At 35.4% G+C, this 25458-nt stretch overlaps 1 protein-coding gene across 3 annotated transcripts in view; it reads right to left on the bottom strand.

Moving 5' to 3' along the window:
* PTPN4 (protein tyrosine phosphatase non-receptor type 4) overlaps nucleotides 1-25458 on the bottom strand; it is a 205515-nt gene that overhangs the window by 26971 nt on the left and 153086 nt on the right. For all 3 annotated transcript variants that reach the window (XM_026017724.2, XM_026017723.2, XM_072757553.1), the window contains 6 exons: nucleotides 23929-23997; nucleotides 18950-19075; nucleotides 15882-16040; nucleotides 5825-5984; nucleotides 4526-4609; nucleotides 4376-4432 (listed from right to left, as the gene is read on the bottom strand). In XM_026017724.2, coding sequence (XP_025873509.1) covers nucleotides 4376-4432; nucleotides 4526-4609; nucleotides 5825-5984; nucleotides 15882-16040; nucleotides 18950-19075; nucleotides 23929-23997 — 655 coding nt within the window. The remainder of the gene's footprint in view (nucleotides 1-4375; nucleotides 4433-4525; nucleotides 4610-5824; nucleotides 5985-15881; nucleotides 16041-18949; nucleotides 19076-23928; nucleotides 23998-25458) is intronic.

Genomic DNA, 25458 nt, shown 5'->3' on the forward strand with positions numbered 1-25458 from the left:
CTGATGAGAAGGATGACGATGTCCTCAAGGAAGTGGTGCTTGCAAAAAAGTTCTCACTGAAGGTCACATTTCACAACATTGAAAATACACAAGATAAAATGTTGGAAGTGAATTCAAATTTAGAAATGAGTAGGACAATTTGCCAAGGAGAGAAAAATGCTCCCCCTGTATTTTAAGTTATATGACAATAAGGGCAACAACAAGCCACTGCTTAATGTACTTCCTCAAGGTAACAGAATACTTTATTTCTCAGTGTTTCTAGTGATTTGGATTACAGGATACTAAGCCAGTATTAGTTTTACTATTTTTTCACCTCTCTATACATTTTTAATGGGAACTAAAAGAGATTTAAATTACTTGATAAAAAATTTAAAGGTCATAGAAAGCATAACTTTTCCCATTGACTACCAAGATCTCCTTGCACAGTTGTCTTTCCTGTCCTGCACTACTGTGTTACTGAGGACTGCCATTTTATTGAGAAAACAAAGGCATAATTAAGCTAAAAGAAGTAAGCAGAAATATAGACAGCATGCTCCAAGAACATAGCAATGAGAACATATGGAAGTCAAGTCAGGAAGGATGATAGGTTGAATAGAGAAGGAAATGACTGGGTTGGACCTTACAACAAAGGGAGCTTAAAGAAATGAAAGCACAACCACTCAAATTCATATATTCTTTCATAATAGAAAGTCAACAAATACAAGTACTGTCACTAGCGGAAAGAGCACTGGTCTAAGAGCCAAGTTCTTCCTTGGCTGCTTATGAAGTGTGTGATTTTAGACACATGAGACTCTGAAAATGAAGCAGGTATCTCCACTAATTATTTCATAGAGTTGCAAAGACAAAAATGAGATAATTCAATGCAAAGCATTAAAATACAGAAAATTCAAGTTTAGAGGTTATGACCGTTCTCTCTAGTTGCTTCTTTTCTTTCTCTACTTCTTGTGGTGGAGCAGATGACATTCACATACTCTCTCTGTGCACTAGCAGGGTGATACTTTTGTGTACCAATTTAGTACCAAGTTTTTGTAATTGCCTTTGCAGTACCCAAACAGTAGTGAACTGGGAGATATGTAATGGGCTAGTGCAAATAGTTACCCTCTCACCTTACTTTGTGAATAGTACAGTTAGCAGTTAGAAAGAAAAACATGACTTCAATTGGGAATTAAGAATTGGGCATTATTTTATCCATTTCAGAAGATGTCCAATATAAAAAATAACATTAAAATATTTGAAATCCTGTTCTTCTCCCCCAATCACCTAAAATGAGGTTTACAACTGGAAACCTGTGATGATCTCTAAATTAATAACATAATGTAAAGAGAATTTCTATTATTCTTATAAATGCAGTCAATATTTTTAAAAAAGCTTTATTTTAGAGAGAGAGCAAGAGAGCAAGAGTGGGGAGAGGGGCAGAGGGAATCTCAAGCAGACTCCCTACTAATCATGGAGCCCAATACACGGCTCCATTGTATGACCATCATGAGATCATGACCTGAGATGAAACCAAGCACTGGATGCTTAACCAACTAAGCTTCCCAGGAGCCCACAGCCAATATACTTTATTTTTAAAATAATTTTTATTTTCTCCTTCTGGAAGCCTCATTCTTCCTTCCTTAACCATTATTATGCTTCACTGTTTAATTTCTATCCCTTTCTTGTCTTTCATTCTCTGCCTTTTGGGAACTTTTGTGTTTTCTCTTATATTTAAAATATGAGTCTGTTTTCTAGCCTTTCCAATCCAATGTGGCGCTCCATCCAATGTGGCGCTTGAACTCATGACCCAGAGATCAAGAGTAGCATGCTCTACCAACTGAACCAGCCAGGCACCCCTTAGCCAATATATGGGGCATAGTTCAACAAGACAGAAAGAAAAAATTACCAATAATCTGTACAACCTAAAAAGAAAATTTAGAGTCAAAGGATTCTATTTGGAAATAAACCTGTCTATATAAAGTTCCCTGAATATCTGACTTAATTGAAAATGATACACATTCACTGCTCAGGAAAATTACTATTTCTTTTTTTTTTTTTTTTTAGGAAAATTACTATTTCTTTTGTGTCATTCACTATTACAAGTGGTATATAAATAAAGATTATTTTTTTAAAAGATTTTATTTATTTATTCATGAGACACAGAGAGGCAGAGACACAGGTAGAGGAAGAAGCAGGCTCCATGCAGGGAGCCCGATGTGGGACTAGATCCCGGGACTCCAGGATCACGCTCAGGGCTGAAGGCAGGAGCCAAACCACTGAGCCACCCAGGGATCCTTTCATTATTTTTTCTAATTACAAGAACAATACACTCTCATTGTCATGATTCAGACAATTAAAAAGAAGAATACAGAAGAGATAAACCCCAATAATTCTATTACCCAGATGAAATGCTATTAACAGTTTGAGCATATTTCCAGACTTTTGTTTGTTTCCAGACTTTTTAATGTGCTAACTCACATTTTAAAAAACTGGATTAAGGGTGCCTGGGTAGCTCAGTCAATCAAATGACTGACTCTTGATTTCAAATTAGGTCATGATCTCAGATCTCAAGGTTGTGAGATTGAGCGCCGAGTTTGGCTCTGTGCTGGGTACAGAGCCTGCTTAAGATTCTTTTTTCTGCCCCTCCCGTCCTCCCTCCAAAACGAATAAAATAAATAAATGTAAAAATTTATAAGTTGTATCAAACATACATGTAGATCAATAATAAGCATTTTCAAGCTAATTTTTGAATTTAAATACAATTAACATATAATGTATTATTAGCTTCAGAGGTAGAGGTCAGTGATTCCTCAGTTGCATAAAACACTGAGTGCCCATTCCATCACAGGCCCTCCTTAATGCCCATCACCCAGTTACTCCATCTCCCAACTCCCTTTCTCCATCAAGGCTCAGTTTGTTTCCTATGATTAAGAGTCTCTTTTGGTTTGTCTCTCTCTCTGATTTTGTCTTGCTGCATTTTCTATAACACCATTTTATGAACATATTTCCATTATGTATATGGAGCTCCATCATCCATCATTTCAACAGCTGCAAAACAGCACATTTATTTCACCAACCCTAACGATGTACATTTTTGTCACCCCATTTTTATTATAAACAGTATTACAACGAACATCCTTGTGTATCCTTTGTTCCCTAGTCCAACTGCTTTATTAGAGGAAATTGCTAAAAGTGGAATCAATAGGTCAAAAGATATATGTATCTGATGAAAAAAAATTATAGCTTAATTTCTATTTTTAGTAAAGTTATATATTAAACATCTCAAAGAACTGACTAGGTCATAAAATTACTAAGACAAGAAGCCATTTCTTGTGTTTTTCTCTACCATCCCTCTACCCCAGGCAACTTCTTTCAACATTTTAGCTACATCTTTTGTGCCTACTTCAGTATTTCTAAACAACACCCTCACATTTTGTTTTCCTTTGGTTTTCTATTTTAGATATTATCTACAGGGGAGAATTTATGAATCTTTCTTCTTCTCCTTTGCAGTCTGTCCCACACATATATTTTCCACCATTTATGTACTAATAAATAATTTGAAGACTTCCCTGATCTCTGTCCCTATCCTTCATATGCATACTAGGTTCAGGAGGCATTTCATACATCATATTCCTGTCCTGTACCCTCTGCTCACAAGTGCTTTTGTTGAAAAGTGGACATCTGGGGCAGCCCGGGTGGCTCAGTGGTTCAGTGCTGCCTTTAGCCCAGGGCCTGATCCTGGAGACCCAGGATCGAGTCCCACATCAGACTCCCTGCACGGGGCGTGCTTCTCCCTCTGCCTGTGTCTCTGCCTCTCTCTCTCTCTGTCTCTCATGAATAAATAAAGTCTTTAAAAAAAAAAAAGAAAAGTAAAGTAGACATCTGATACAAGTTGGATCTATGAAGAGTTCACTTCCCTGGAGTCTATAAACTGGATTGAAGTTTAATCCCTCTGGTTGGCTGAGCTGATAATATATGAATCTGGAAGTTACCAGTAGCCCATTATATCAACTGAGGAAAATAGTGGTACCTATACAATTTCTCTTTAGTAGAGATGCAGGGGTCACAATCATATTGTGAAAGTAGACAGTGTGTGGTGGTGATGCTATAGGACTAACTGGAAACTGGTACTAAGTACACTCTTTTTATTTAGACTGTATCTTACTTAGAGGAGCTAGAGAGATGAGGTGATCCCTTGAACTAACTGGTTTGCAATGAGAAAGAACGGAACATAAAAAGAAATAGAGATGAAAAACAGGGAGTTCTGATGTTCATTTTAAGTTTTTTTTTCTAGAGGTCTAATTGCATTCCTATCCCTAGGTTTTGTGAGAAATCTCTATAACTATATGATTATGTATGTGATATTTTATTTATGCGAAGCCACATTCAGATAACTCACAGGTGTTCCTGGTGCTACTCGAGACACAATCACAGGCATCTTCTGATCATATCCTCCCTGAACAACAGAGCAAGTCAGATTTTAGTCAAATATTACCAAAATATACATATCTTAATGTAAAAACTGAATACAATGTAAATTCTAAATTACCTTTACATTGAATCCAAACCTTCCATTTTCATCAGGTTTCATTCTGATTAGAACAAGATTATCTTGCGGAATACCACCATTAGGCTTAAAAAGACAAAAATAAATAACAATTTTCCTCATTTATAATCTCTTCTTCAAAGATACATATGATGCATGCTTTTTGTATGTTGATATTATCTATAGCATATAAAAAAGCATAATTTAAATTCAAATGCTAATTCAGGAATGTAAATTTTGACTAATAACTTGCAGTTACACCAATTAGATACAGGCTCCTTGCCCTAGCACGCTAGACTGAGTGCAAGAAGGAATAGGTATTACGAATGCAGTTATTAATTGCAACATCCTTGGAAACCAGCTCAAAGTCCTGCACACAGTAAGTGTTCATAAGTGTTGCATGAATTCACATTCCTCCCTCTGCTTTTAAAAACTGATTTATTGGAATATAATTCAAATGCTATACATTTCAAAGTATATAATAATTTTTATTATAGTCACAGTTATAGAAATACCACTACCATTTAATTTAAAAAATTGTCATCATGTCCCAAAGAGACCCTGTACCAGTCATTTCCCATCCCATCATCCCCATTCCTTATTACTCTGCAATCATTAACCTATTTTCTGTCTCTATACATTTGAACCATCTCACATATATGGTTTCTCCCTGCACCTTATTTCATTCCCTCATGTCCCTTTAAGTTTCCTAAAATAGACCCATATTTCTCTGTCTTAACACATCTTCATGAATACAGTGTATCCCTAAAATTTACTGACAATCTTACTTTCGGTTTATTTGTATCTACTTGAGAAAGCAATGAAAATTCATAAATCAGATGATTCTAAAAATTTACCATTTTTATTGTGGTAAAAGCATGTTCTCTAAGGGAAAAGTACCAACACAATTCATAAATATATTTTAGAGAACAGAGGGTGGTTATATATTCCAGGGACCTGTACTCAATTTCAAAAGGTTGATGAAATGATAGTCTCTGTATTCACTGAATTATATAATACAGTTAATGGTATTTAATGGATTATTCATTAGCATTTGTTCTGAAAATGTGTGTTTTGCAAAACTAAATTCAACATAAATTTGTCAAGAATGGACTTTTAGAGTAATGATATAAGGAAATTCCACAATTGGGTTATATCATGGCAAAATTCATTAGCAACATTATGATGAAAAAGAGAAAGTATAAGAATAAAATTTACAGACAAAACACACCACAGTATAAAAAATTTTATTTCCAATTTAAAAATTTCAAAGTGACATGAGAATATCTGAAAGCTACTCACAGTAGATTTTTCAGGAGAAGATGGAACATCAAATGTTTCATTAATATGGTTTTCCAGATCTTGTTGAGAATATGAATAATGAATTTGGTTCCAACTGTTTTTCTTTGATTGTTTGGGTGGTAAAGCTGGAGGCTGCCCATCTCCAGGAGTCTCTTGTGATCTGGATAGGAGAAAGGAAAAAAAAAATTTGTATTTTGGAAACTGTCTTCTAGAACTGTTATTTTAAAAGCTATGGTCAAAACCAAAACAAAACAAAATAACATAAAACCTAGGGCCAAGCAAATTAGAAATTTACAATGTCTAGTAGGAGACAAGCTTTATTTTTTTTTTAAAAAGATTTTATTTATTTATTCATGAAAGACACACAGAGAGAGAGAGGCAGAGACACAGGCAGAGGGAGAAGCAGGCTCTATGCAGGGAGCCTGACGTGGGACTCGATCCCAGGACTCCATGATCATGCCCTGGGTTAAAGGCAGCACTAAACCGCTAAGCCACCCAGGCTGCCCCAGGAGACAAGCTTGTTTGCTTGCTTGCTTTATTTATTTATCTGTCTGTCTATCTATCTATTTATTTGTTTATTTAGAGACAAGCTTTAAATACCATTATTTAGGGATGCCTGGGTGGCTCAGTGGTTGAGCATCTGCCTTTGGCTCAGATCGTGATCCTGGGGTCCTGGGATCGAGTCCCACATCAGGCTCCTTGAGGGGAGCCTGCTTCTCTCTCTGCCTATGTCTCTGCCTCTCTCTCTCTCTCTCTCTCTCTGTGTGTGTCTCTCATGAATAAATAAAATCTCAAAATAAATAAATACCATATTTATTTGCAAGTGTTACTGTTTAATGAAATATTTCTTAACTTTTTAAGTAATATATCAAATTTCCTACTTTACCAAATCTGTAAACAATTCTATATAATAATCAAATATACTTTAAGGGTTCCACTATGAAGATATTTATGATATTTATTAATCTACTATAATAGTATACATTCCTTTCCAAATCACTTTTTTAAAATAAGGTTTTCAATGGAGTCACAAAGATAGCCAGGAAAAAAGGCAACCAAAGAGAAATCAGAATTAAGAGTCTGAGCCATTCCACACATCTGGTACATCTAGAGAACTTGTGATTGGCACAATTTACTCAGAAATAAAACATAATTCATGAAAATAATGAACTCAGTACTGCAACAAAGATTAGAATCTGAGTAAGAGTGCTGAGCTCACTAAGGAGACAAAACTGGACACAACACTGTTGGTGTACATAATTTAAAGAAACAAAATCCAGTTAACATTAGAGAGCATAAGACTCAATTTCTGACAGCCAAGGATTGATAAAAAGAGCTAGGCAGGAGGAGCTTCAAAGTAAAAACGGTAGTTTTTTTAAGGATCAGAATAGTATATGTAATAACATTACTTGTGAGTTTTTCACAAAGGCCAGAAGGGGGAACCAGTAGTTCAATTTACTAGGAAACATGTATCCAAGGAGATTGTGGAAGCAAGGAGATTAAGTAAAGTAAGAGGAAATGGTTCACATGGTAAGAGCAGTGACTATTACTGAGGTTGTTATTTATCTCTGGGATGCCAGGAGGCCTTTGGGAAAATAAAAGAATTACTATCCATTGCCTAAGGTCCCGTAAGAGAATTGATAAAACTGCTATGTCAAGTTACATGGCTGCTACTGTACTATTCAGGCACAGATTTTATCCAGTTTTGCTTTTTTGTTAAGTAACAACAGATGCCTAAGATATAAGCTGTAAGGTCTTGAGGAAGTGGAACTACATTAGATGGCATCATTGCTCAAAAATTGTATATGCTCTGGTTAACATTAGGCTTGGCCATATGACTTGTTCTGGCCAATGACATGTGAGAAGTAGTCACTTTGTTTTAGCTTCTTTTTTTTAATTGCATTTTTTAAAAAGATTTATTTATTTATTTATTGATGAAAGACAGAGAGAGAGGCAGAGACATAGGCAGAGGGAGAAGCAGGCTCCATGCAGGGAGCCCGAAGTGGGAGTCGATCCCGGGACTCCAGGATCGCGCCCTGGGTCAAAGGCAGGCACCAAACCGCTGAGCCACCCAGGGATCCCCTGTTTTAGCTTTTTAAAAGAGATTTTATTTATTTATTCATGAAAGAGAAAGAGAAAGGCAGAGATCTAGGCAGAGGAAGAAGCGGGCTCCCTGTGAGGAGCCCATTGTGGGACCTGATCCCAGGGATCCGGGATCACAACTTGAGCCAAAGGCAGATGCTCAATCACTGAGCCAGTCAGGTGCCCCAGAAGTGGTCACTTTAAGAAACAAAAAATTCACAATTTATTATGCTTCTCTTTCTCCTTGGTCATGAGACTTGCCATGCTCCAAATAAGAGTTTGGGTCCTGGAACAGACCTGACATGGAGTAGAGCCACAGATGATCCATGAGCAAATTAATTCAAGAAAGAAATAAGCTTTGTTGTTGTAAGTCACTATAAGGTGGAGTAATTTGTTACCACAGCATAATTTATCCCAAGATAGTGGATACAGAAAGTAGTGTCAGAGTAGCTCTTTGATATCTATGTTCTCCCTAGGTAGAGAAGGTGTGAAGCTTACTTAGAGGCTCACTGCTGAATACCCGCAGGATATACATAATGAAGCTAAAAATTTGATTAGCCAAGGAAATCAGCCAGGATTAAAAATAAATGGTATAACTGTATGGTCCTCCAGAGAAGTTTCTCTTAAGAGAGAATATAGTGCTAAATTTTCATAATGTAATATAAAACTTAATCACTAAGTAAGTTGGTAAGTCATAATGCCCACTCAGCCTAACTTTCCACACAGAAGTCTTTAGGGAATAAAATGGTCAAAATTCTGAGAAGTCTGTAAGGACTGCAAAAAAGAACGTATCTCTCTTTTCAGCAAAGCCTTCTTTGAGGTCTACCTTGATGTTCAGGGATTAGAGGTACCAAACATACTAGTTTTTATTCTACTCATTTCCACTCCAAGAACTCAAGGCTTTCAGATCCAATGTATTGAAATATTGCCAGTATGGGAAAATGCTCCTACAGATGAAAACAGAGACATGGATCTCAACCATGGCCTGCCAGAAGGGATTAGGACACAAAGACAGACATCCCCTGGCACAGCCTCATGTATGTGACATTTCTAAAAAGCAGTTGATACAAAGCCTCCAAGAATTTACAAAATCCAGAAGTCACTGAACTCCACATCTATCCAAAGATTTTTTTCTAGTTTTTCATATATTTGTCACACCCAGGAAACGGCCTCAAAACTAAAGATCCAAAGGCATAGTATAAGGTTGAGATCAGAACAGAATAGTTAGAGTAACTTACTTTATTCTTGGTCCAGTCAACAGCCTAATATACAACAGTTCTAAAATACACAAGAGGAACAAACTCAAGCCTGATCTGTAAAGCAACATCTAATTGAACTAAATTTGGTGGGTATGGGTCTAACAGTGGCAATGCTCAGTTATAAGAGGGACAGTACTGACATTATGAGACACTCTGCTAAAATTGTCGATTTATCTTACTGGCATTAAAGATTAGGCATTATATAGTCAAAAAAGCTCCAGAAGTTATTTTTTCTAATTAGAAATCATTGTTCTAAAAGAGTGGTTGCGAAATCATGGCTTGTGGGGCAATTTTGGCCAAAATACATTTGGCCCATTATTTATTCTTAATAAATGTGAGTTAACTGACTACATTTTAAAACTTACATATATATCTGGATTTCCAGAATGGAACATCTGGAAGCTCTGGAAAGAATGGATCTGCATTACTACTGGTCAAAGCCAAGAATCAGCTGCTGCCTTTAGATAGGCCACAGACACCCCAGCCCACATAAATCCCACCCAGGGTTACTAAGTCTGCAAGAAGACACAGAAAAGAAAAGGGTGAAAGCACACAGGCTTGGGTTGAAATTTAAACCAAGTTCCAGAGAAAAGATAAGGAGAAAACAGCACATGCTGAAAGGATTAGTCAAGACAGAACACAGGAAAGAACACTGTAATTTCGGATTTCTGGAAAAGGGCTATCTGCCTTCTCTCATTGTTTTATGTAACTTTCTTGTTAGAGTAACTTCTCAGAGAATGATGGTAAGGCTTTCCAGATGCTGGATTGTTGCAGAGGGCAAGGTAGTCTGGGAGCTTTTACAGTAATCTGGATAACTGTCCATTCTATGTCTCCATGTTCAAGAACCAAACTCCATCTTTATTTATACATCAACTTGTATCTCTGTCTAACACAGTCTATCAAAGTAATCAAAGATGTGAATAGACTCCTGACATTCTTATTTTGGACAAAGGCTATCAAATACATTTTAAGACATATTCCAAATGTATTAACCAAATTTATTATAACAAATAACTTCCTACTTTGTATCTAATGTAGAGATCATGAGTACAGTTAATTTATTACTTACTCAATTATCTAGGAAGATGACTTTCATAAACCACGCATTATAATTAGAAATTACAATATATTTTAAACAATGTCATTAAATAGATCAGTTCTTAAAAAAGATATCATTTCTAGGCAAAAATAAAAGAATCCCCACAATTGCTAATTATAACTGGATAAAGAGAGATCATATACTTTGGAAGAACAACCAGACAGCGAAGTGGAAGACAGCCCCATTAGAAATAATTCTCCTGAGAGAAGGGACCTATGACTTAAAGAGAAAGCTACCATCTACTATCAAAAAGTTCGGATAAGACAAGGGAAATAGGAATCAAAGAAAAAAGTAGACATCAGAGCTAAGGTTGGAGTTTTACAAGTAGAGATAATGCTTTGGATTTAAAGATGGGAGGTAGAAAAGATCTGTTGTTACAAGGAGCGTATAGAAAGAAGTATAATCCTAAAGGGATTATTTTGTTACTTATATAAAAGAAAACCAGGCAAGATAAACCCTGAAAATTGTGTTTAAAAAAACAATGCTAAAGGTTCAACTGTATATACATATCCTTCATAGAAGCATAAAGTTTATTCTAATTTAAGATCAGAAAACAAAATTCATATCCTTGGTACATAGCAAATACAAACTTGCCAGGACTGATGTCTTCTTCTAATGCTCTAAGATACTACCAGGAGCCCATGTCTCACTGTAATCACTAGTGCTATCCAAGTTTTCATGGGGCAGTAACCCTACTATACTTACACTATGTAAGATGCATATAAAATTCTGATTCAAAACTCAGGCTTCCTGACATGTTGGCTAATACATTTACAATATTTCAAAGTAAACACCATTCCAAGTTGATTACTAATTAATGTTCAAGCAATTTAAATATGCATATAAAACTCTCAGGGATATGACAAATATTGAGAATAGAACTGAAAATGTCATGTTACTGTATCAGGAAGAATCTATTTCAGAATCAAGTTCCCAGACCTGAGATGCCTGGTTTTAACCAAACTCCAAGTCCCAGACCTCAGTTTCCAAAAAGAGAGTACTGGAGACATTTGGCAGAGGGGGATGGCAGGTTAGGAATACTGCAGTTGCAGTAGCCTGGTGACGTTAGTCTAGCTGCCACCAAGTACAGCCTCAAATACAATGCACCCTCTGAGTCCCCACGGCTTGATCATTTCCTCCCATCACATCTCCTTTGGTTTTTATTTCCTTATCCTAAAGTGGTCTGGTATCTGCAGGATCCAAAATACAGATGACCCTTGAACAGTTAAACAGATCAACATAGTTTGATCAGCGCCAATCTACATACATGTAGATTTTTTACTGTATGATACTATAAATGTATTTTCTCATGATTTTTTTATTAACATCTTCTCTAGCTTACTTTATTGTAAAAATACAGTACACATTACATGTAAGACACAAAATATGTGACAATCAGTTGTGTATATTCTCATTAAAGCTTCTAGTCAAACAGGTTATTTGCAGTTAAGTTTTTGGAGAGTCAAAAGTTATATGTGAATTTCCAACTATGTAGGTGTTGGCACCCCTAACCTTTATGGTGTTCAAGGGTCAACTGTATGTTGCTAGAGTTGATCAAGATTGTCATGGGAATTAGGTTAAGCTGAGCATGGACATAAAATTTTCAGTGGCTTAGCTCAGAGGAGCAAAGTGAAGGCAAATCTTTAAGAACAAAGCGAAAGGAAGTGATGAAGTGCAGGCAAAGCTGTGGGGACTCATTAGAAAAGACTAGAATGGGACAGTCCAGGCAAAAATAGCTCAAGGAAATGGATTTGATATTTCAGGATTATAAAATCTGTAAAGAGTCTCTTGTGATTAGGGCCTAAGGATAAAGCTATGAATGAATTTGGAGAATTCCTCACTGTATTCAACCAGACATCCATATGTCAAATATGTAGACAGATAAATGGCTGATAAATATACTTAAAGGCTGCCAGTATATCCCTCCAATTAACTAAAATTATACAATTATTGTAGTTAACATCTACTAAGTACTTTTTCTCTGCTTAACCATTCATCTTATTTACTGTTCACAGCAGCCGTCTGAGGTAGATATTATCATTCTTTTTTTTTTTTTAACAGGCGAGGAAATTAAGGCTTAGAGATAAAATGACTCACCCAAGGTCACATAATTAGAAGTGGTGGGACCAAGTTTTAAACCCAGTCTGAATCCAGAGCTTGTGCTCTGAACATTATGCTATAGTTGCACTTTAAACAAAATAACTGCAAAAAAGCAGGAGCAAAGTTATTTTAAAAAGAGGTTTTCAAACTTTATGTAACAGTAGACTCTTCTCCAAATACAATGCTTCTCAGAAGCCAATTTATAAAATAGATAAGGGCTAAGCAAGCTCTTACAGTATCTGAGCCCTCAACAGAACTTATCAGAGCATATCTCAAACATGACTATTTTCTATCAAGCCATTTGGTTATATAAGTAGTAATAGCGCTGTATTATTTAAATGGGGAGAATACTAGATCAGTAGAGATCTGTGCTCCAATAACATGCACTTTAATCAGTTACGTATTTCTAACTCAATGATTTTAATATATTTAAAACCAGTAACTTGCCTAAAATTGTGGTGGTGGTGGTGGTGGGGTGAATGGGAGCAGAGTTTGAAACACTGTGTTCAAATCTATCCACACAAAAAATTTTGTGGAGAAACTACTACCTGTATTAACTTTTGGACATATAGAAAGGAGAAGAGGAGATGGGAATATAATTCTAAAAGTGTTCTAATGCACAACTCTCATATTGGGATTTTTCAGTATAAATAACTTGCTTATCTTCAACTTTGATATTTTAAGAAATGTTAAGAGCAAATAATGAAAATGTTACTTTTCAGTGCACTTTGCTGTCAACAGAGCAATATATTTTAACACAGCAGCAAAAAAATATATTTTAAAAAGCAACAATCTTACATGTAATGTGTACTGTAACACAGCAGCAAAAGGTTTGACTGACGTTAAACCTGTCAGTGAAGCCAGGTAGGCAAAAACTTTGCTAGTTTACTTGAATCCAGTCAGCTTTAAATTTCCTCATGAATGCTTCAACAGCAGCAGTGAAAACTGCTTATTCTGCAGTCACAGCAGCTCTCTGTTGCTGTCTTTAGCAATTTGAATAAAAATAAAAAATAAAATCTTAACCACCCAACTCATGTTTTATGATTTTGTAGAAATGTCCGAGTTTCCTTGTTACATTATTAATGGGAGTATATTAACATTTGTGGTGTGAATTTACTAAAATAAACACCTGTTAGTGTTTTCAAATTAATTGAGGGTTATTGTTTTTCTCAGAAAATCACAAACTAAAACAGTCTAATTTTCTGTGAAACATTTAAAGAAAGGAAGGAAATGGTAGACTGTAGTTTCAATAAACCCTCCCTAGAAATGATAACTTTATTCTAAGCAGTACAAACAACCTCCTATTTGTTTCCATAATAAATACACCTATGAGTTAATAGTGGTTTCTCCTTGTGACGCAGGTGACCATACCCAGGGACTGAAATTTGGACCCATGTTTCACTTGAAAAGCGGTGTTCTCACTAAAAAAATCAGGAAACTGGTGAGGTGATCTGAAGAGTTATTCCAATACATGTTGAAATGCTCTGTGCTTCATCCAAAACCTTGTCCAAATTCTTTCCACATTTGGCCAAAACTAAAACCTATGGATTCTAAGTTGTAAAGTATTTTCTCTGATTACAAATATCAGTCAACCAACCAATTGGTCAATCAATCAACAAAGTCTTGTCTAGGACACAATGTTCTGTTGGTTGGCTTAGGTAGGGAAGGCCTGAATTTTAGTTCTATAAACTAGGACAGGTTCTGTTAAGTGTGGCTTTCTCATCTACAAAATAGGGATTTACAGGTCTTTGCTGTCACTGAGTGTCTTGAACAGTGAGATCATTTCTGAAGCTGATTGTAAGCAATTAATATAAGTTATATGTTTATGATTAAGCTTATCTTTTCAGAATTCTCTCATTATTCTTAAAATTAAAACTGGATAAACTTTAAATGCAATGTTAAGAGATTTAAAACTGAATACAAACACATAAACCTCATAAAATACGTGTCTGAAGAGAAAGGCCCAAGCATTTGAAATTCTTGTGGCACAAATGGGGAAGCAGAAACCATTCAATTCCAATCCACCCTGAACTTGCATCTCCATTAAAGGTCAGGAAACCAGAACAAAGGTTTTTTTTTTTTTTTTTTTGGCTTGAGGAACCTATAAAATTTACATATGGAAATACTCAATTGTATGTGTATGTATTCGTGTGTGTTTGTGTGTGTGAGAAAAGGGCTATTCAAAAAATGGATTGAGGTCATTTGGTTAGGTCTGGAGAATTAATTGTTTTGTTCTGCAGTATGACAGCTATGAGATTCCTCTATATGGTTTATTTCTAGTGCTGAGAGTATATCATTCTAAATTTAATCAAATCAAATCAAATTAACATTTTGATCATGTGCTTCATTACTGTACTTTTTAAAGTTTCAGAATTAGAAAATATATAATTATTAAAAATCAAAGTTTACAATTATAATTTTTAAAGTAATGAAAAATTACATTTCCATCAACCTTGTCTCCTGTCAACTTATTCTCCAGGTGTGTCGCTGTGCAGTGTTTATCTTTCCTCTTCTATCCTTTTTACTGTACACAAAGAACAAAACGTTTTACCAAGATATGTTACTGAGACTAAAATTCCACTTTTTTTTTCTTTAAGATTTTATTTGTTTATTCATAGAGATAGAGAGAGAGAGAAAGGCAGAGACACAGGCAGAGGGAGAAGCAGGCTCCATGCAGGGGCTCAACCGCTGAGCCACCCGGGCTGCCCCCACTTGTTTTAAGAGCTTAGCCACTCTTCCTTGGCTGGCCCTATAGTGAGACAACTATAGGGCCTCCAGTATATCTTGTCATGTTTCTGGAGCTCCTATACCTAACCTGCTTTGCTAACCAATCTGTCTACTCTTCCACCCGTCACTCTCAGACTTCTCTTTCTTCAGCCCTGATGAGAGTCACTACATCCTACACCCCTTCCTTCTTCTCAACAATTACTCTTTTTACTTATCTATGCATTTATAAAGAATTTTACTTTTTCCCCTAATTCTCACACTGTTTTTACTTGCATATGGACTAACTGCAGTGTGTAAACCAATACCATCAAGATATTGCATGTTTATGTGAGGGTAAGCATGTTACACATTAAGGTGATGAGGTATAAACAGTGAATTTTGTGTATACTTTCTACAACTTATTTTCAGTATGATGATCATCTTACTTCTTCTTTGCTACTAAACTTCTCCCATTGTCTATTCATTCTTATGGTTCCCTTCCTAAAAAATATTAAGAAAACTCTTTTAGTATATTACTGCTTGAACACAGTGCTATGTTATCTGCAGAAACTAAAGATTTAAGAACATACTAAGTCAACAAAATAATAAGAGGGTTTTGTTTTTTTGGTGGTGGTGGTGGCGCAATACAAAGAATTCTCAGCAACAAATAAGCACATTTATGAATACATAAAAATTTTAAAATATTGAATAAATGCTTGTATCAATTACCCTAATTTCTGAGACTATTTCAAATGAAACGATCTAGGGAATTATTATTTATAAGAAGGAAGTTAAATGTAAAAGGTCTTACGGTGATGACTCCAGAACGATGCTATTAGCTTGTGTTGAAGATGGAGATCTGTGATTTACAAATACTTCGCTTGGGGAAGTATGAACAACATGGTCTACCAAATGACCAACTGAAGACGGACGTAACCGGGTTCCCTCTTGTGTGAATGCAGAATTTCGACTACATGAAGAGGAAGAAAAATTGAGTGAAAATGGGCTTTAAATAGTTTTTTCTGGTTTCTTACTTATATGATTACATTAGAAAGTGGGTATGTGTTTTAAGACTAAACAACATTGACTAAGCAAAATCTGACAAAAATAGTATGATGCAAATAGAAAGAATACCTAATGGGAAGTCCAAGATCCGAACTACAGACAGTGATCTGCCACAGGGTTTTACCTCTTTAATCTATTATCTCTACCAACCTTAATGTCTGAAGGTTTTAGTCACTACAACTTTTTGTCTTAATCGGCATTTACAGGATTACAGCATTTATACTTCATTTTATTGCATTTTGCTTTATTGCTTTTTTTTTTTTAAGATTTTTTTTTAGAGAGAGAGAAAGAGAGAGAGAGAACACGAGCAGGGAGAAGGGCAGAGGGAAAGAATCTCAAGCAGACTCCTCTCTGAGTGCACAGCCTGATGCAGGCCTTGATCCAACAATGCCAAGATCATGACCTGAGCTGAAATCAAGAGTCAGACACTCAACTGACTGAGCCACCCAGGAGCCCCTCTTTAAAAAAAAAAAAAAAAAAAAAAAAGTATTAAAGGGTCCCAGTAACTGTGGGGAGGAGCAAGTCTATTGATGCCATTTCTCTAACAGCATTTGCTCACTTCATGTCTCTGTTACATTTGGGTAATTCTTGCATTATTTCAAACTTTATAATTATTATTTTTGTTACAGTAATCTGTGATTAGTGATTATGACTTGCTGAAAGCTTAGATGATGGTTAGCATTTTTTAAAATATGCACACTGGTTTTTTGCACATATTGCACATTTAATGGGATATTGTAGGGTATAAATATAACTTCTATATGTAACTAAAAAACAAAAATATTCACTGATTTGCTTCACTGCAGTGGTTGAACCAAATCTGCAATACTTCCAAGGTATGCCTATATAAAATAACGAATGTATGAATAAATAATTCAGAAATATCTCTGGTCTGTGTTCTTTTTTAGTCCTTACAAAAGTTTTTATTTACAGTTTTTAAAATTCTTAAAAATAATGAATAACACATTTCCATCTTTATAAGCGACAGTCACATGAACTATTTATCATTACTATTATTAATTATGACAGCTAACATTTGAACACTTATGTGTGAGGCATTGTTCTAAGCATTTTATATATTGCTTCATTTAACCTTTATAACAATACTACAAGAAAGACACTGTTATTGTAATTTTGTAGATGAGGAAAATGGAACAAAGAGATTAATTAACTTGTTCAAACTTAGGGACGCCTGGTGACTCAGCAGTTGAGTGTCTGCCTTTGGCTCAGGGCATGATCCCGCGTTCCTGGGATCAGGTCCCACATCGGGCTCCCTGCATGGAGCCTGTTTCTCCCTCTGCCTCTCTTTCTCTCAGTGTCTCTCATGAATAAATATATAAAATCATTAAAACAAAAACAAAAACAAAGTTCAAAGTTACAGTGACTCCAGGGCCCATGCTCTTAACCATCATACTGTACTGTCTCAGTAGAACTGAGGAAAAAACCAACTTTTTTAGATCCTATCTAAAATTGTTTCATTATCTAGGAAGCTTAATCAAAGCTACTGCTAACTAATTAACTCAATCATCTTTCCTGTGTCTTCTATAATTTGCTATAATTGTTTAGTGGTACTAGTAACAAATGGAGACATGGCTGGCTGGAAAATGAACCAAAAAGATGGTTATGGATTTTCTTCAAATTGTTGATTAGCTTCTGAATATATGGTAGTATTTTATTTAAAAAGATGATTTAGCAATCTGCAATTAGTAAGAGAAAAACTTTTGAGTCTTATCTTATTTTTAGCAGCTAGGAAGACATGCAGGTAAGGAGCTAATGTTCTCTGGACGAAACTTTACTTTTAATATGGTAGATGTTTATTCTTGGGCTGACAAACACCCACGGGTGACAAAATTTTTAGAATTTAGTACAGGGGTGCTTGGGTGGCTCAGTTCGTTAGGCATGTGACTCGATTTCAGCTCAGGTTGTGATCTTGGGGTTGTGGGATCAAGTCTCGTGTCAGGCTTTGCACTCAGTGCTGAGTCTGCTTGTCCCTTTCCCTCTGTTCCTCCCCACACTGTGCTCTCTAAAATAAATAAGTAACATCTTTATTACAAAGCAGAATTTAGTATACACGTAGTGGATATTATTGTGTTTAATACATTTCTAAAGTTAGACTTCTTTAAATATTACATTCCACACCAAAATTCAAATATTTTGTATTCAACCTTTTGGTTAAACAAAATCTATGAACACACTGATATCTGTTTATCATTACCTAGGTATGCACATATATTACACACATTTGTTAGCACATTATTTAAAATCTTCAGCCAATACAAGTTGATTATAATATTTTTATTTATACCAAAGCATACAGTTTTTGTGAGAAATACTAGGATAAAGTATATAAACAGTAAATGGTGGTAACATAGGCTTCTTAGTGAAAATATGGCTCAGCTTGTGGGAATTTACATTGGAAATCCCTTTTTCCAGACCACAGAAAGTGGTGGAACAGCTTAGGCAAGAATCACAATCATTGAGCATTTTCAAACAATATATGCTTCCCTAGAAATTCTGTTGGAGAGCTCATGAAAAAGGATTATGTGAATAATGACCTCATTTCCAGATTTTAAGTCTACTAACTGATCTTGATTTAATGGTGAGAGACCCATACTGTACAGGAAAGTGTGCTTCCATGTTCAATGTTCTGCTCTCTCATTCACTAAGACTTTTCCATGCCACTAATGCAGTAAGCTGCAGGCTCTGAGGAAATAATGCTCTGGAGCAAAAAAAGTCACACTTGACTAAAATATTTAAATGTAAAGATTTACCTATTTCATTCTTCAGGCAAATCTAAGGTAAATTTGTACTTACTGATTAGGAGTTCCAGGTGGAGACCGTGATGGAAGGCTTTGTGTTTCTAACCTGTCATCAGATAATGAATTTCTGCTTACTACTTCCCAATCCATTAATTTCCGTGCCAACGGCTTACTTGGGGATCTGCAGAAATAATTTGGTAAGTAAACATTTTTATTTTTATACCTCCAACTATAAACCAAATCTCAGAATTTGTCTTAATAGATCATATTCTATTTTTTTTAGATTTATTTATTCATTCATTCATTCATTCATTCATTCATTCATGAGAGACATACAGAGATAGGTAGACACATAGAAAGAGGGAGGAGAAGCAGGCTCCATGCAAGGAGCCTGATGTGGGACTCTGGGATCACAACCTGAGACAAAGGCAGACGCTCAACCACTGAGCTGCCCAGGTGCCCCTCTATGTTTAGTATCATAATTTACCAACACAATGTATGACCCTAGGTTCTTCCCTTCCTGAGTTTTATGATTTATGAGTATCTAAATTTTCAGTGCAATTTTTAGTTTATTGATTTCATTAAGCCATAAGTAAGTTAAATTACTTATGAATTGAAACCACACAAGGAACCCATCATTTCAGGTATTCACAGCCAAAACCTTTTTTAGTTTGGCTTAATGACATCTCCTTAATTTTTTTTTTTTTTTGACATCTCCTTAATTTAAGAACATCTAACATTTCCTAAAAGAGATGTAATGCTATTGATTAAAGAAAGGCACTGACTCGGATTTCATTTTTCATAAATGAATTCAAAGCAACATAAGCATGAACATTTTCCTATTTCCCATTACCATAAGTTTAAATTATAAGGTTTTCCTACTTGAAGACAATCAGGACACAATTTAGCCCAACCTCCCAAAATTGCTGTGCAAACTAATATTCCTATTAGTCACAATAAGATGGAAAAAAAGTATATTATATCACGTATTTGATTTTTAAAATGGAGATTATTAAAAGAAACCATAATATTTATTGCTCTTCTATTAATGCTAATTTTCAAAGTTAATAAGCTATTCATTTTCATATATTAGACTATGAAATGTAAATTATAGGAGTTCATAACCATAGTTAGAAGATCAACTACTTTCATTTTCAAAGAGGGAGAAAATCATTTGAAGGAGGAAAAAATCCAGTTATACTCACCCAGTATAGAGACGCAGAATACTTTACTGTTGTTAATAAATTAAACATGGTTGGAGATGCTTTGTATTTAAAACTAAATTTCAAGTTTTTATTAACAGCTTTAACCTCAGAGACCCACCCACTCAAGCTTGCTGTCTATGTTTCCTGTTGAATGTGGAAATTTCAGAGAAAAAAATACCACACTTCATCAGTGTGTTTGCAATGTGGTAAATGTAGCTTCTGACCATGGTACTTTATTTTTCTGTTGCATATGAAGATTCTTTTGCTTTCTTCTTAGATTTCATATGACAATTGAAAAAAGTATGAAAGCAATTCAAAGAAAAATAACTAATTTATTATTGTTGAAAAAATGACCTTACATGGAAACTCTAAGGAGAAATCTTTTCTCCAACTAAAATTCTAAGAAGTGGACAAAACTTCTAGAATTCTCTAATAATTTAACAGAATAATTTAACAATTGCTAAAACTATTAGAGTATTTTGGTAGATACGCATCAAACCACCACAATAAGATTGTCATATATTATAAAAACCACCTCAGAGAAGCTTCAGTCTTTTGGAGGGGGCAGAATCATTAAAACAGTACCATTAAATAAAACTTTGTCCCTGTGATGACCTCTTTTACAAAGGATTCATAGAATTCTGCATAACAAAAGAAATGGGGCAGTTACTTGGGGCGTCTCATATTGGAACTTAAGCCTTACTAAATAATGCGTATTTGTTTTATAAAATAATCTTTTAAATGATTTCTCACTTTATTTTATTTTTTGTTTTTTTTTTATTTCTCACTTTAATAATGCACATACAAAATGAAGAACTAAGATGCAGGTATAACTGCATATTTCTCGAGGTCACATATGATCAAAATATTAAAACATTAATACTTATTTGAAAAATCATTTGCAGGACGCCTAGGTGGCTCAGAGGTTGAGTGTCTGCCTTTGGCTCAGGGCATGATCCTGGAGTCCCAGGATTGAGTCCCACATCGGGCTCCCTGCATGGAGCCTGCTTCCCTCTCTGGCTATGTCTCTGCCTCTCTCTCTGTGTGTCTCTCATGAATAAATAAATAAAATCTTAAAAAAATGTCATTTGCATGTGATATTAGCATTAATACATAAATACATCTATAAGGTGGTATTCATATTAGGATATAGTACAGTGGAACTTATTAAATCATGTTCACCATTTTTATAAAAATCAAGCAAGAAAAAATTTAACCTTTTTGTTAGGTAAAGAAGGAAAAAGAGAAGAATTTTGTTAGGTGTATTTTTAAAAGAAAAGAATCAGAAAAGTATTTTGATTTTAACAAGTCTGAAAAAAATGGTTCAAATAAGGTATAGTACTAAGAACTAGAATACTTTTAAATTAAAACAAAGTTAAGAGGAAGTAATTATTTCATTCTTAAGGAATTTTAAGGAAAATAATTTTAAAGACATTTTCTGTACATCTTACCTTCCTACAGGTGCTTAGTACTTTCTAACTGGAAACAAGGGTACCTAATACTATAAGAGGAAGGGTCTGAATAATTTCCGTAGCCATGTCTATTAGAGTAGGCATCTCGGTTCTTATTTTCTTCTTTCCTCCTTTCCCAAATAACCAAAACTATGATGCTAAGATTTATATTTAATAAAGAAATGACAATATTTCCCTCATAAATCTAAAAGTAAGACATAATAAATCAAACTCAAAACTTTGAACAAATGTTGAGAAGAATTACATCATTTAAATTCAAGTAAATTTATCACAGCAAAATGCTATCTAGGCCTGACCAGATCTATTCTGTAGAGATTAAAAGTGTGGGTAAGAACTAGGAGGCCTGCGTGAGAATCCTGCTAGAACCCTTCTCAGTTAAATTATTCAAACATGCTGTTCTCAGTTTTCTAATCTATTATGGAATTTACCTCACTGAATTATGGGGATTGTGAGATCATCCACAAAAATTGCCTGGCATAGATAAATACAAAATAAACTTTAGCCACTATTAGATTAACTGGCTACCTTACATCCATTCATATCCCTGTACAGGTGATTCCATCACAGCAGCCAGAGCAGTCCCTTATTCTCATATTTTTTATTATGGAACATTTCAAACATAAACAAAAGTAGAGAACACTTTAATAAACACTACACTCAGGATCCAGGTTCAGTGATCATCATCATGGTCAATCTTGCTTCCTCCCTACCACTTACTTGAACACTCTCACCCCAATTATTCTGAAACAAATCATGGTATTTGTAAATATTTCAGTTCACCACTGTAAAACATGATAACTCTGCCAGGCTGTTAAAAATTCAAGTCAGTTTATATCCCTTCCAGTGGGGGCTCTCAGCCCTTAAATCCAAAGTCCTCACCGTTTCTAATATGAGGTCATACAAGTTCTGGTTGCTACCTATCTTCCTCTCTACTTTCTCTACCATGGTCTTGCTCTCTCTCTCTGGTCCATTACTGGCCTGCCTACTTGTCCTCAAACATGAAAAGCAGACTCCAGCTCTAAGGTCTTACACTGGCTCAATCAATCCTTTACTTTTACCTGTTGCACCAATCACAATTTAAACTCCATGGGACTAAGATGTGTATTTTGTTCTTCTCTGTATTTCCAAGGCCTGACACAGTAGAGTAGGTCTTCGATAGATATTTGCTGCCACCAAATTGGTCACTCTTTCTCCTTTCATTTATTGGATAATCCTGTTTGATTGTTGCTTAGGCATCTCAAACTAGACCTGTGCCAGTTTAACTCTTTTTTTCCATTACAACTTGTTCTCTTTCGTGTATCCCCTTGTCCATTTTATGTCACTCAAATCTAATGGTCTTTCCAGATATTTCTATCTCTAACACACATTCATCTAATTGATTAATAACTTCTGTTAGTTCCACCTACAAAATGTTGCCCAAATTTGTTCCCTAAACTCCATTCAGTCATCAATGTTTTAATTCAGGCCTTCATTATTTTCACTTGGATTACTGCAATAACCTTCTAATTGGTTGCTCAGTACCGAGTCCTTACTTCTAACCCATTCTCCATTAACTGCTCATAAACCTATTTTCTTTTTTTTTAAACCTATTTTCTAAAACAAATCTGATCATATCATTTCACTTGTCAAAAAGCAAACTGGCTATAAACAGCTCCTAAAAATATGAAGATAACTAAATGGTACCCCCAAAACCTTATTTCTTAACAATGTAATTTAAAAAAATAAGGAAGTGGAATGAATAATGTATGAAATTAATCATTATGTTTTTCAAAGATGTCTAAAAAATGAAGGAGATAAAAATGTCACAAAATGTTACATTATAATCATTTAGCCTGGTCAGAACTATAATGCTTGGCACAGGGTTAATTAATTTCACTCACATCAACAGCAAAAAAAAAAACCCAAAACAACAACAACAACAAAAACAAAAAACAACAAAAAAACCCAGGAATGAATAAAACTAAACAGATTATTTCATTACTCCCTCAACATAATTTACTGTTTAATTAAATAAAGGATCAAGTGATAATCCTATAATCACATTTGTAAAAATGTAATCCAAAGTCCTCACCATTTTTTTTAAACCTTTTCTTTTTTTTAATTAATTAATTTATTTAGAGAGAACGAGAGAGAGGCAGAGACACAGGCAGAGGGAGAAGCAGGCTCCATGCAGAGGGAGAAGCAGGCTCCGTGCAGGACGCCTGACGTGGGACTCGATCCCGGGTCCCCAGGATCACACCCCGGGCTGCAGGCGGCGCTAAACCGCTGTGCCACCGGGGCTGCCCAGTCCTCACCATTTTTAATAGTAATTTTAATCTTTTAAGAACAACTCAGACACTGACATAGAGGCAGCTTACCTTGCAAATACCCTGTCTTTATTTGCTTTTTCTTTGCCATACTGAACTGACTGGACTTCAGTTCTTCCACTGAAATACATAAACATGCACAATAATAAAAACTTAGAACTCTAAGATAAAAATAACAGCATGCAAGATTATTGTACTATAACTCTATAAGAGACAAATTTCTAGCAGAGAAAAGGGGGCAGAGGATAAGAAGGAAAGATTGTACTCAACTCCAGTTCTACCTTCATGGATGAAGCTTATCTATGGCTCTTCCTTTAATGAATAAAGATATGTTCATAGACACTTCATTTTTTTAGCTACTTCTTTACTGGAGAATGACTACCACCCTCATCCCATAGGTTGGGCCTGTGGTTTAGCTATTGTCTCTAGTATCCCCTTGATGAAAGGCCTGAAACATAAGGAATCTTAAAGAACTGCTCTTTCCTTGGGCTTTACTTCCTTGTCTAATGGTAATCATCATAGATATGAAGACTGGTTATAGCCTCAAATCCTTCCTTGTCCAGACACAGGCAACTCCAGACTTTTGTATACAGAAAGGAACAAAGGACAGAAATATGGTTGTGAGTTGGACACCATCGGTGATTTGTCTTGAAGCCAATCTGTCTAGCAAGCGCATAGTTTTTTTTTTTTTTTTAATTTTTATTTATTTATGATAGTCACAGAGAGAGAGAGAGAGAGAGAGAGAGAGGCAGAGACACAGGCAGAGGGAGAAGCAGGCTCCATGCACCGGGAGCCTGACGTGGGATTCGATCCCGGGTCTCCAGGATCGCGCCCTGGGCCAAAGGCAGGTGCCAAACCGCTGCGCCACCCAGGGATCCCGCAAGCGCATAGTTTATGCATGAAAACTGAGCCTCCTCTGTGGTAGACCAGTATATTCGGACCAAATCTGTTACTAAAAACTTGGTTCTCAGAGAATTTGCTACTTAACATATCACATTATTTAAGTGTGAACAGACATAAATGTCTAGTATATCAAATATGTATTTTTATATTTATATTTGTAGATAGATATCTGATTCATGTAAAAGTAGCCAAATACAGGTTTCCAAAGCAAAGCCAACAATTTTAAGATCATCTTCCATGGATATGTATAGATAAATGTGAACAGAAATGGTCTGTTGAAGTCTTAATGAAAAAGTCAGAAACCATGATTTTTAAACCTACGTATGTTGAAGTTTTTTAAGAAAACATATTTCCTCTAAAGATAAACTATATTTGCAATTGTCAACAAGGTAACAAACTGAGGTTCACTATTGTTTTGTATTTCCATATTAGAACAGTGATTTTTATTTTTTTAAAGATTTATTTATTCATAAGAGACAGAGAGAGACAGACAGAGAGAGAGAGAGAGAGAGAGAGAGAGAGAGAGAGAAAAAGAGAGGTAGAGACATAGGCAGAGGAAGAAGCAGGCTCCATGTAGGGAACCTGACCTGGGACTTGATCCCAGGACTCCAGGATCATGCCCTGGGCTGAAGGTGGTGCTAAACCACTGAGCCACCCAGGCTGCCCTAAAACAATGAT

This window comes from Vulpes vulpes, chromosome 5 (assembly GCF_048418805.1).
Source record: "Vulpes vulpes isolate BD-2025 chromosome 5, VulVul3, whole genome shotgun sequence".
Classification (NCBI taxonomy): Eukaryota; Metazoa; Chordata; class Mammalia; order Carnivora; family Canidae; genus Vulpes; species Vulpes vulpes.